The sequence below is a fragment of the Hypanus sabinus genome, chromosome 3 (genome assembly GCF_030144855.1).
Source record: "Hypanus sabinus isolate sHypSab1 chromosome 3, sHypSab1.hap1, whole genome shotgun sequence".
NCBI lineage: Eukaryota > Metazoa > Chordata > Chondrichthyes > Myliobatiformes > Dasyatidae > Hypanus > Hypanus sabinus.
Genome location: NC_082708.1, coordinates 108,116,650 through 108,129,721, shown reverse-complemented (window position 1 = coordinate 108,129,721; position 13,072 = coordinate 108,116,650). Strand labels below are relative to the sequence as shown.

General features: G+C 43.6%; 1 protein-coding gene across 2 annotated transcripts in view; it reads right to left on the bottom strand.

Annotated features, from left to right (window-relative positions):
• ap1ar (adaptor related protein complex 1 associated regulatory protein) overlaps positions 1–13,072 on the bottom strand; it is a 100,861-nt gene that overhangs the window by 11,593 nt on the left and 76,196 nt on the right. For both annotated transcript variants that reach the window (XM_059964900.1, XM_059964901.1), the window contains one exon: positions 10,447–10,520. In XM_059964900.1, coding sequence (XP_059820883.1) covers positions 10,447–10,520 — 74 coding nt within the window. The remainder of the gene's footprint in view (positions 1–10,446; positions 10,521–13,072) is intronic.

Here is a 13,072-nt window from a genome sequence, read left to right as displayed (position 1 = left end):
CCACAACAGGAACCGTGTTCCCCTTGTCCTCACCTATCACCCCACCAGCCTCCGGATCCAGCATATTATCCTCCACAACTTCCACCATCTTCAACAGGATCCCACCACTAAGCACATCTTTCCCTCTCTACCCCTTTCTGCTTTTCACAGGGATTGTTCCCTCTGCGACTGCCTGGTCCACACGTCCCTCTCCACAGATCTCCCACCTGGCACTTATCCCTGCAAGCATAAGTGCTACACCTGTCCCTACACCTCCTCTCTTACCACCATTCAGGGCCCCAAACAGTCCTTTCAGGTGAGGCAACACTTCACTTGTGAGTCTGTTGGGGTCATCTATTGCATCCGGTGCAGCCTCCTCTACATAGGCGAGACCTGACACAGATTGGGGGACTGCCTTGTCGAGCACCTCCGCTCCGTCTGCCACACAGACAGGATCTCCCGGTTGCCACTCACTTCAACTCTGCTTCACATTCCCATTCGGATATGTCCATACATGGCCTCCTCTACTGCCATGATGAGGCCAAACTCAGGTTGGAGGAGCAACACCTCATATACCATCTGGGTAGTCTCCAGCTCCTTGGTATGAACATCAAATTCTCCAACTTCCGGTAATTTCCTCCCTCTCCCTTCCCCATCCCACTTTCACTCTGCCTCCTCTTCTAGCTGCCTATAACCTCTCTCATGATTCTGCCTTCTTCTACTCCCCATAGTGCTTTCCCCTTACATTCCTTCTTCACCTCTCCTGCCTATTCCCTCCCTGCTTCCCCTCCCCCACCCCTTGATCTTCCCTCTGATTGGTTTTCCACCTGGTACATTCCACCCTCCCCCCACCTTCTTTATAGGGCCCATGCCCCCTCTCTCTTTAGTCCTGATGAAGGGCCTTGGCCCGAAACGTTGACTGCTCATTTCAACGGATGCTGCCCGACCTGCTGAGTTCATCCAGCTTGTTTGTACATGTTGATTTGACCACAGCATCTGCAGTGTACTTTGTGTTTACACCTCCATCTACCTGCCTTTTCTCCATAACGCTTAATTTCCTTACTATGTAAAAACACGTCTGTTCTTAAATATATTTAGTGAAGAAGCCTCAACTACTTCCCTGGGCAGAGAATTCCAGATTCACCACTCTCTGGGAAAAGGAGTTTCTCCTCATCTCCGTCCTAAATCTTCTCCCCTGAATCTTGAGGGAATGCTTCCTAGTTCTAGTCTCAAATGGAAACAACTTTCCTAATTCTATCTTATTTAGCCCTTTCAAAATTTTGTATGTTTTTATAAGATCCCCTCTCATTTTTCTGAATTCCAGAAAGTATAGTCCCAGGTGACTCAATCTCTCCTCATAGGTTAACCCCTTCATCCCTGGAATCAACCTTTGCACTACCTTCAAAGCCAGTATATCCTTCCTCAAGTATGGAGACCAGAACTGCGCACAGTACTCCAGGTGCAGCCTTATCAGTACCCTGTATAGTTGCAGCATGATCTCCCTGCTCTTGAATTCAATCCCTTTAGCAATGAATACCAACATTCCATTTGCCTTCTTAATAACCTGTTGTACCTGCAAGCCAACTTTTTGCTATTCATGAACCAGCACTCCCAAGTCCCTCTGCATCACAGCATGCTGCAGTCTTTCACCATTTAAATAATAATCTGCTCTTCAATTATTCCTTCCAAAGTGGATGATCTCGCATTTACCAAAATTGTATTCCATCTGCCAGACGTTGGCCCACTCACTTCATATATCTTTATCCCTCTGCGCTCTCCACATCCTCTGTACAATTTGCTTTTCCACTCAGTTTAGTGTCAACAGCAAATTTTGCCCTCTTTGTCCTCTCTTCCAAATCATCAATGTAAATGGTAAACAGCTGTGGGCCCAGCACCGACTCCTGCAGCACCCCACTTACCACAGACTGTTAACCGGAGAAACACCCATTTATACCAACTCTCTGCCTTCTATTGGTTAACCAATCCACTATCCATGCCAATACACTTCCTCCGACTCCATGCATCCATATCTTAGTTATAAGTCTCTTGTATGACACCTTATTGAACTCCTTCTGGAAATCCAAGTACATCACATCCACCTGTTCCCCCCATCCACTGCACTCATTATGTCCTCAAAGAACTCCAGGAAGTTTATCAAACAGGACCTGCCCTTTCTGAATCCATTTTGCGTCTGTCTAATGCAGGGGTCAGCAACCTTTACCACTGAAAGAGCCACTTGGACCCGTTTCCCACAGAAAAGAAAACACTGGGAGCCGCAAAACCCGTTTGACATTTAAAATGAAATAACACTGCATACAACGTTTTTTTTGCCTTTATGCTATGTATAAACAAACTATAATGTGTTGCATTTATGAAATTGATGAACTCCTGCAGAGAAAATGAAATTACATTTCTGCATGCAACAAAAACATTTTGAACTCCGAAAAAAAGACGTTAGGTTGAAGGTTACTTTTAAGTAAAATACTCAACGTCTATTTGAGTCCTTCTTGTATTTATGAAAAACGCCAAACTTAAATTTGCCGCCAGCAGCAAACCAAAAATAACATCAGCCAGCTGTCAGCCTGAAAAATAAAAGGACTATTTCACTGAACAATGAAAAAATATGAATATACATAAAATAATAGGCAATTAAAATATTTATCATACTTGGTTAATGGGATTTCTGCTCCTGGACCTCAGCGCACAGCGTCTGCACATCAGGGCTGTATGACGTCACCTTCATCTTTACACAGGATCGCAAGCTGTCATCTGTGAGGCGTGCGCGATGTTTGTTTTTAATAAAGTTCATGTTGGAGAACACCTGCTCACATACATATGTGGATCCAAAGATCGACAGGACTCCAAGCGCATACTTTTTCATGTTTACATAAATGTCGGGCATAGCATTCCATGTTTCGAACACAAGTTTGTCCGGTTTTGGAAGGTTTTCAATATCACTCCATTTGTGATTCTGAGCAAGAACGGCCTTCTGACGGGCAACATCTTCAAGGTCTGCTGTCAAGCGTCTAAACTTGGACACCCATATGTCTTTGTCGGCTATGTCGGCCAGTCCCATCTCAAGATCAGGTTGACTCACACCTGCCAATGCAGTCGTATTCAGTAGGGAAGGATCGATGCTTAAGGGAGTGACCGGGAAGGATAATGTGTTTTTTTCCTCTCTGAACTCACAGAAGCGTTTCCCAAACGATGTTTGCATTGCGATGATTGCAGAATGTAAATACTCCGAAATTATCATGTCGTGACCTTGTTTGAACTCTCTCAAATTGGGGAAGTGAGACAAAGTGCCTTTCTGTAAATCTCTGGCAAGCACTGTCAACTTGCGCTCGAATGCCAAAACATCCTCCAACATGTGCAGGGCTGTGCGTCCTTTCCCCTGAAGAGCTGTGTTCAGCGTGTTCAGGTGCGCTGTCATGTCTACCATGAAGTGTAGCTTTTCCAGCCACTCTGGCTGTTCCAGCTCAGGAAAGGTGAGCCCTTTGCTGCCCAGGAAAGTTTTCACTTCTTCCAGACACGCGACAAAGCGTTTCAGCACCTCCCCTTTGGACAGCCACCGGACTTTGTTGTGCAGCAGGAGATCAGAATATGCGCTTTCCATCTCGTCCAGTAACAAACGGAATTGACGGTGATTTAAACTTTTTGCCATTATTTTATTGACAATCTGAATGACAACATCCATTACTTCTGTGCATTCCGGAGGAAATGTTTGAGCGCACAGTGCCTCTTGGTGCAAGATGCAGTGAAAAGTCAGCAGCTTTCTGTCCAGCGACTTCTGCAGTAAAGCCACAAATCCCTTGTGCGTTCCCGTCATATTCGGAGCCCCATCAGTAGCTACTGACACCAGATGGGTGGTCTTTATTCCTTTGGCTCTTAAACAATTCAAGACAGCCTCACAGATGTCCTCCCCCCGTGTTTGGTCTTTTAGAGGTATCAACTCAATCAGTTCTTCCTGTGGCCCGGCAGAGTTTACATACCGGCAGAACAACGCTATTTGTTCAATATCACCTTTGTCTTTAGACTCGTCACAGGCAATCGAGTAGGCCACAGCTGAATTGATGTCTTTAATTTGCTGTCTTGTGATGTCTTCTGCCATTTTTATGGTTCTGTCTTTGACAGTCTTTGCAGAGAGGGGCATATCCCTGATTTTCTGCACAATTTCACTCTTGTTTTTGAAGTCCGTGAATAGATGTTCTGAAATCTTAATGAAAGATTCTTTTATATATTCACCATCTGTAAACTGCTTCCCGTGCCTGACTATTCCCTGAGCGGCAATATAACTGGCGTATGTCGTTGATTTTCCAGACTTCATCCATTTCTGGAAATGATTTTTGCTCAGATCAACCTTCCGCATCAGTTCCGAAACGGCTTTTTTTCTCTCATCTCCATCCGGATATTTTTGAGCAAAGGCTGCGTGTTTACTCTGGAAATGCCTTGCGACATTTGACTTTTTGTTGTTTGCTAGTTTCTCATTGCATATTAAGCATACCGGTAAACCAGTCTCGTCAACAGTGAAAGCAAATGAATCTGTCCACGTATCATTAAACGTTCTGTTTTCTTCAGTCACTTTTCTTTTTTTAGAATTCTCCATAGTTGGCTTACCTTGGATCGAAAAATTAAAGAAATCGCGCACTGGCGGGTGTCAGGTATTGGCAGTGGTGACGTATATTAATAGCGATAAAAACATGTTGTAGCGGTGTGCTCACGCAGTCAGTAAACTGCAGTCGAATAACTTTATTTGAACTAAACAGCCTTGCTTTTAAGCCTCCCTCAACCCAGCCCCCATGGACGCAGATGCTGCAAAAGACGCGTACTCACAAACCCCCGTAGGCTATCTCCCTTAGCCGGAATGCTGGCTAATTGTGAGCCGTTTCGGATGTGCCAGGAAATGTGTCGCCACACTTAGATTGTACAAGATCACCATAATCTTCAAATTTAGAATTACATTTCAAAAGCTAACAAACTAACATAAAATACATTTTAATTAAATACTGACCAATTATTTCCCAAAGCCACAGGGAGCCGCAGCACAGAGGTGAAAGAGCCACAAATGGCTCGGGAGCCGCAGGTTGCCGACCCCCGGTCTAATGGAACCACTCCTTTTTAAATGTTTTGCTATTTCTTCCTTAATGACAGCTACAAGCATTTTCCCCAACTACAGATGTTAAGCTAACTGGCCTATAGTTGCCCATCTTTTGCCTATATTCTTTTTTAAAAAGTGGCGTGACACTTGCTGTCTTCCAGTCCGCCAGGGCCTGCCCAGAGTCTAGAGAGTTTTGATAAGTGATTACCAACGTGTCTATTATAACTTCCGCCAATTCCTTCAGCACCCTGGGATGCATTCCATCAGGACCAGGGGCTTTATCTACCTTCAGGCCCTCTAGTTCGCTCATTACTATCTCTTTAGTGACAGTGATTTTAAATCGAGGTCCTCACCTCCCATTTCATCCATAACATTCTTCTTTGGCATATCTGACGTGTCCTCCACGTCATTCAATCTCTCAGCCATTTCCTTATTTCCTTATCACCCAATATCAATTTCCCTTTCTCGTCTTCCAAGGGACCTACGATGACTTTAGCCACCCTCTTCTGCTTTATTTATAAAAACTTTTGCTATCTGTTTTTATATTTTGTGCTAATTTACTTTCATACTCTATCTTCCTTTTCCTTATTTCTTGTTTAGTTGTTATCTGTTGCTTTTCAAAGTTTTCCCAATCCTCTAGTCTCCCACTATTTTTTGCAACTTTGTACACATGAGCTTTTAATTTGATACTATATTTTATTTCCTTAGTATTCCAAGGCTGGCTCTCCCCACAATTACTGTCCTTACTTTTGACTGGAATATACTATTGTTGAGCACTGTGAAAAATCTCTTTGAAAGTATTCCACTGTTCCTCAACTGTCCTACCAAATAGTCTGTGCTTCCAGTCCATATTAGCCAACTCCTCCCTCATCCCGCTGTAGTCTCTCTTGTTCAAGCATAATACAATAGTTTTAGATCTAACTAGAAATAAACATCGTTTTTCGAAGTTCATGCAACATGCGATGCTAGTGCTCACAGTGGTGGGCAGCAACCGAGCAGCCTAGTTAACAATCTCAGTCCAGTATAGCAGTCCTCAGTTGGACTGTGATTATTCTCAGTTTTTAATGCAAGATAGAGGTTGGTAGTTGGTGAGTGCTGTATTACATGGAGGGGAGGACAGTAGGCTGATAATTGGTGAATGTTGTATGGAGGGGAGGATGGTAGGCTGATAATTGGTGAGTGTTGTATGGAGGGGAGGATGGTAGGCTAATAATTAGTGAGTGTTGTATGGAGGGGAGGACAGTAGGCTGATAATTGGTGAGTGACGTATTGCTCGGAGGGGAGGACGGTAGGCAGATATTTGGTGAGTGACGTATTGCTCAGAGGGGAGGACAGTAGGCTGATAATTGGTGAATGTTGTATGGAGGGGAGGACGGTAGGCTAATAATTGGTGAGTGTTGTATTGTACGGAGGGGAAGTCAGTAGGCTGATAATTGGGGAGTGACGTATTGCTCGGAGGGGAGGACGGTAGGCAGATATTTGGTGAGTGACGTATTGCTTGGAGGGGAGGACAGTAGGCTGATAATTGGTGAGTGATGTATTGCTCGGAGGGGAGGACGGTAGGCAGATATTTGGTGAGTGACGTATTGCTTGGAGGGGAGGACAGTAGGCTGATAATTGGTGAGTGATGTATTGCTCGGAGGGGAGGACGGTAGGCTGATGAGGAGAGAGAAGTGTGTTTTCCGATCATTGAATGGACTTGCCCAACTTGGGCTGTGATGCCAGCCTCTCCCTCCCAAATTACTACTCCCAAGTTCCCCTTATGCACCAGTCACTGACTTATGGGAGCGAATAGTCACTGCTGGTGGAGTAGAAAATTGGAGAGAAATTTTCATTCTAAAGACGGTCCAGAGTGGCGATTTGTGAAGAGGAGGTGTGAGATGGAAGAGGAGGATACCAGGCCAAGGCCTACAGCCAATTCTGATAAGGTTAATGATGAAGAATTACAATCTCCTGAGTCATTTCACAGAACTAGCACAACAACAGACACAAAGACAGTCTTTTATTTATAAAACTATAAAAGTTTATCTGCACAACAAATGCACAAAGTGCACACAATTATTTACAAGACAGTGAATAAATTCAAATTAAAATATGATTACCACTGTCTATAACACAGTCAATTCCCTGGGGGGAGGCAGCCCCACTGCCTTCATTGTGACTGCATGCTCCCTCTCCAAGGATAGCAGGCACAAACATATCCTCGGAACAGCGGCAGGCAATCCGCCCTGACAGAGCTCTTGAATTTCCATCTCCTAGACCTGTGAGTGGCCTTCTTGGCCAGGCCTGGGAGCAAGGCCACCTACAGATTTTCCTTGCGTCTCACCCCTCTTCCGTTCTCGGTGCCCGTATATAAGAAGCGCGGAGCTGAAGTGCAACCAGAACCCGAGCAGCAGGCCCTTCAGATACTCAAACAGGGGCTGCAGTCTCACACCGTGTAAGCGTGAAACACTGACCCCTCCCGGCCACAGAATGGACAGGTGGATGGGTGTCAGTACCTGTTGTATGGTACTGCCTGTGCACCACCTTCCACTCCAGATCACCAGTGTACAGGGGAAGGACTCCCTGCATAACAAAATTTCAGCTGGGGACCTTCTTCACTTCCAGATGGTAAAACAGACTGGCAAGGTGAGTCTGGACAGCAGACAAAGGCAAGGAAGTGACAAGCAGTCCATTACAGAAACACTTTGGAGTGACACGGAAAGACATGGTGGGAATTCCCGCGAGACAGCTCATGTTATGCAGGACCCTCTCCCACGTGGCATCCCGAAGCCTGAGTCCGATGATAAACTTCCAGCCTATCAGGTGGTGGTGCAGCCAGAAACTCTCCGCTTCCCCAAGTCCCCTCGATATCCACCTTGATTGGATGGGGTGCAGTCCCCCACCGGCGCAGGAGCACCTAGTCTGGATGAGACTAGACTCCATACCCTCAACAGCACTTGGCAAAAAAGTGAGCAGTTCCCTCAAAATGATGTGGCTAATGCTACAGTGTCCCTGGTGGAGGAAGTATGTTACCAGTGCATGCAATCTCAGAGGGTGGTCACTATACAGGTATCTCTGCAGGGTCTTGAGGTGGAGAGTTGCCAGCTGGGTGCGCACACTCGCCAGTAAGTGACCGCCCTCCGCGATCGGAACACTCAGGACTGCAGCAGTGACCCAATGCTTCCTGTTGCCCCAGGAGTCGTCCACTATCCTCTTCTGGGTCCTGGAGACAAAAGCAGTGGGCGGGACTAAAGTAACCAGCCAGTATCATACCTTTACAATGAAAGCTACTTATCACTGGGTTTTCCATGGACTGGTGATTCAAGCTGTCCTGTTTCACTGTGCCCAGTCTGTGGCAAACAACTTACAGATGTAGTACTGGCTCCAGCAAAACTGAAAAAAATACTTAATATAAAACTTAACTCTTAATATGCCATATGACACACAAAAGTGCTGATCATTTTAAATGACTATTGGAAAATAAAGTCACAGTCAGTAAAAAGACTGAGGCAACGAGTTATTTAGTAGCTTTAAGTCCAGTTCACGAGAACGTTTAAAAATTGTGTGAAAACCTGGACCAAGAGCACACTGATCTCCTGCTACATACAGAAATCCAGAGGCTTAGCAGAGGAAGAGTTCTCAACAGGGTGTTTGAAATGAAAGCTGAATCGCAGGAGGACTTCAAGAGAATAGTAGGCCAGATTTTGCTAAGTGCTTTAAAGATGAAGAATGGCTGCAAAAACTTGCTTACTTGTCAAACATTTTTCATCATATGAACCAGTTGATCAAGTCTTTGCAAGGCCCTGGAAAAAATGTTTTGACTTCACGTGGCAAGATTCTTGGATTTAAAAGGAAACTGAACCTTTGGAAAAACATGATGCAAAAGAAAATCTTGAAACGTCTCCACTGCTTGGGCTTGAGACTGAGGAAGGATATCAAAAAGTCCCAAGTCTTATTGAAAATCACCTGGAAGAACCGCGGAGCAAAATTAAACAGCATTTTTCCTCCCTTTCAATGTAAGTTTATGACTGGGTGAGGGATCCTTTCTCTGAATCTTCTGCTCAGTCTCAGAACTTGACTTTGAGAGATGAAGAACTTAGCATGCTGCACTCTTGATTGTACACTCAAGATGAGATTTACTGACCTGCCCCTGAACAAGTTCTGGATATCTCTGAAGGAACTATTCTGTCATTCATAGGAAAGCAATGACCATTTTGCTGCAATTTACATTTCTAACATGTGAGAGCAAGCTTTTTCTTGTTTAACAAGCATCAAGAGCAAAGATGGAAATCGTCTCATTTCAGTTGAAGGTGAAATCTGTGTGCTTATCTCAAGTTTGATCCATAATAAGAGAAATTTATTATGTTTGCCTTATGAGTTCTTAAAATTTATTTAAAAGAAAGAAAGAGTAATTTCAAGAAAGGTAAGCTAAGCTTAATTATTTTTTCCCAAGAAAGGTTGGCTAAAAATTCATTCTGTACTCAAAAGAACATCGACAATTATTTTTGGATTATTATATCTGCAACTTACTGAGCACACTAATGTACCGTGAGCTCTTGATATAATAATTTTTATGCAGGGGTTCCCCAAGACCTGAATATTATTTCAAGGGTTCCTCCAGGGCAAAAAGGATGAGAAAGGCTGCTCTAAATAGTCATAAATAGGACCTATTCATTTCCTTGCAACCCTTTCACTCTTAACGTAACCTGAAATCTCTTGGGATTTTTTCTTAACCCTGCCTGCCTGATTCACCTTTTACCCTCTTTTTGTGCTCCTGATTTCCCTCAAGTGTACTTTGTATTGACAGAGGGTTTCTCTTGCTCCCAATTGTCTAGACCAGGGCTTCCCAAATTCTTTTATGCCTTGGTCCCCTACCATTAACCGAGGGGCCCGTGGACTCCAGCATGGGAGCCGCTAGTCTAGACTCACATACAGTACACTTCCTTCTACCAACCTGAACATTGCTCATCAGTCAGGGTTCCCTAAACTTGCCAGCTTTTCCCTTCACCCGACAAGAACTTGTTGCCTCCAGGACATTTGATATTACAGTTTTGAAAGCCTCCCACTCGTCAGTCGTCCTTTAACCAGCAAACATCCTCACACAATCATCCTCTGCCAGATCCCACTGCATGTCTCCAAAATTGGCCCTGCCTCAGTTTAGAAATTTAATCTGCCGAGTTGTTCATACTCATTTTAAGACTAATAGAATCATGGTCACTGAAACCAACATGCAACCTAAATCACAGCAATTGAACTGGTTTTGCCTCAATACACTCATCTACTTTCAAGTTCAAATGCTCATTTAGCCCAAGGTAACTAAAATAATTATATAATAAAGAAGTATTTGGGAGAATATCTTGCCCTCATCTTCCAGCAAGAAAACTTACTGTGTTGGTTCCGGAAAGCTTCAGACTGAGATTTTGCATGCTGCAGATAAGTGTCAAGTTCTTCTCCTGTTTCACTGCACAAAGTAGGAGAAAAATTAACAATCCATTAGTCAAGTTCACCACCAGTTTTAAAGACATTTAGGACTGATTTGAAAAATGTCCTCAGTAGGAGTCATGCCAATAAACTCATTATAATTAAATTTGGCTGATTGTCTGTAATGTTGCCTGCACAACAATGTCATGTACAAGTGCTGTAGCATTCTGTTTCAAAAGCAGAATGCTAAACTTACATGGCATTTATGATCACTTCAATATTTCATTAAAACTAACATCTATGAAATGGTAACATAATGGGGCAGATGTTCTGCTGTTCAAATTACCATTTGACCTTCCTTGGTTTCCAAATGGTTGTGGATATCTTCTGCTGAGAGGCTGGTTCGCAGTGGACTGGTCAGGTCAAATGCAGCAAGATGGAGCACAAAGGGAAAGGCCCTGGAAGAAAACTATGTCCCCAGTATGGTACTGATAGCCAGAAGTACACCCAGAAGTCTTGCTTTTTAAAGCGGTCTTCACTTGCAATAATACCAAACAAGGCAGTAAGGGGATTTGGGTCAAATTGGACCCTAAAAAGTTATAAAGATATAACTTTAAATACTCCAAACCTACAGGTTTTAGTTTTTACCTCTCTTTTAATAAGGAGAGCAATCTTGCTTAAATGGAAGGAGTCTACCCCTCCTACACATCTTCAATGGCTACATGATATTATATCTTATTAAAATTTAGAGAAGATCCGCTGTTCAGTCTTAAATTCGAAACAATCTTTTTATGATATCTAGGGACCTTTCCTAAATAACTTTTCCAATTTATAAAGTTTAACAGTGCACTGACTTTTATGTATATTTCTATCTTCTCTTCTTAAGCGAAAATGTTTTTTTTTCTAATTATCCATTATCATCCATCAGCTTTTTTCTTTGGCAGTTGGTAAGGGGTTGACTTTTTTTTATGTAAAAAATTTCTTTTAAGATGTATGACCTATCTTTAAATTTTTGATTACAGAGTGGTATCCTTTATGTGATATGCTATAACATTTTGATCAATTTTATAATATATGAATGTACACAATTTATGTTGAGATTTATCTATGTGTTGCACTCTGTAAATCTTGTTTTTTTTCTGAATAAAAATATTGTAAAACGAAAAAGAAAAGAAAGAAGGCGGTCAATTAATAGTAAGTAAATACAAACAGGTAGGAACCCAAATTAAAAAAAATTAGAAAGTTAAAAAAGTTTAGAGAGCCACACTTAAAAGTAAATAAATACATTTAAATTAAATCAAATTAAAAGCTTTTTGAAGATAATTTCTCTTTTGAATGGGGCGACTGTACTGGTGCCAAGATACATGATTGGTGAGGAAAATTCCCTTGGAAATCAATGGACATTCAGACTCCTGTTGGACTCCTCATATGCCAGAGTAGGGCACACAGCAGAACTGGTGGTACAGTAGATCTTTGCAAGTACAAAAAAAGTGATGATCCCTGGATGGGAGATCTCTCAACGCGTTAAAAATATATTTGGGACTTAGAATTGGAATAATTGATAGCAGTTTCCATCACATCCTGCAGTAGGTGATGATTATAGGATTCAGGTTGTCTGTCAAGGCAATGGCTCCCTTCACTATGGCAGCCTCATGTCTCAGAGCTGCCAAAACCACTTGACCCTCAGCCCATTCGAACTCTCTGTCATGGACAGTAAACCACTTGACCCTCAGCCCATTCGAACTCTCTGTCATGGACAGTAAACCACTTGACCCTCAGCCCATTCGAACTCTCTGTCATGGACAGTAAACCACTTGACCCTCAGCCCATTCGAACTCTCCGTCATGGACAGTAAACCAGTTGACCCTCAGCCCATTCGAAGTAGCCTTCATGGACAGTAAACCACTTGACCCTCAGCCCATTCGAACTCTCCGTCATGGACAGTAAACCACTTGACCCTCAGCCCATTCGAACTCTCCGTCATGGACAGTAAACCACTTGACCCTCAGCCCATTCGAACTAGCCGTCATGGACAGTAAACCACTTGACCCTCAGCCCATTTGAACTCTCCGTCATGGACAGTAAACCACTTGACCCTCAGCCCATTCGAACTAGCCGTCATGGACAGTAAACCACTTGACCCTCAGCCCATTCGAACTCTCTGTCATGGACAGTAAACCACTTGACACTCAGTCCATTCGAACTCTCCGTCATGGACAGTAAACCACTTGACCCTCAGCCCATTCGAACTCTCCGTCATGGACAGTAAACCACTTGACCCTCAGCCCATTCGAACTCTCTGTCATGGACAGTAAACCACGTGACCCTCAGCCCATTCGAACTAGCCGTCATGGACAGTAAACCACTTGACCCTCAGCCCATTTGAACTCTCCGTCATGGACAGTAAACCACTTGACCCTCAGCCCATTCGAACTCTCCGTCATGGACAGTAAACCACTTGACCCTCAGCCCATTCGAACTCTCCATCATGGACAGTAAACCACTTGACCCTCAGCCCATTCGAACTCTCCGTCATGGACAGTAAACCAGTTGACCCTCAGCCCATTCGAACTCTCCGTCATGGACAGTAAA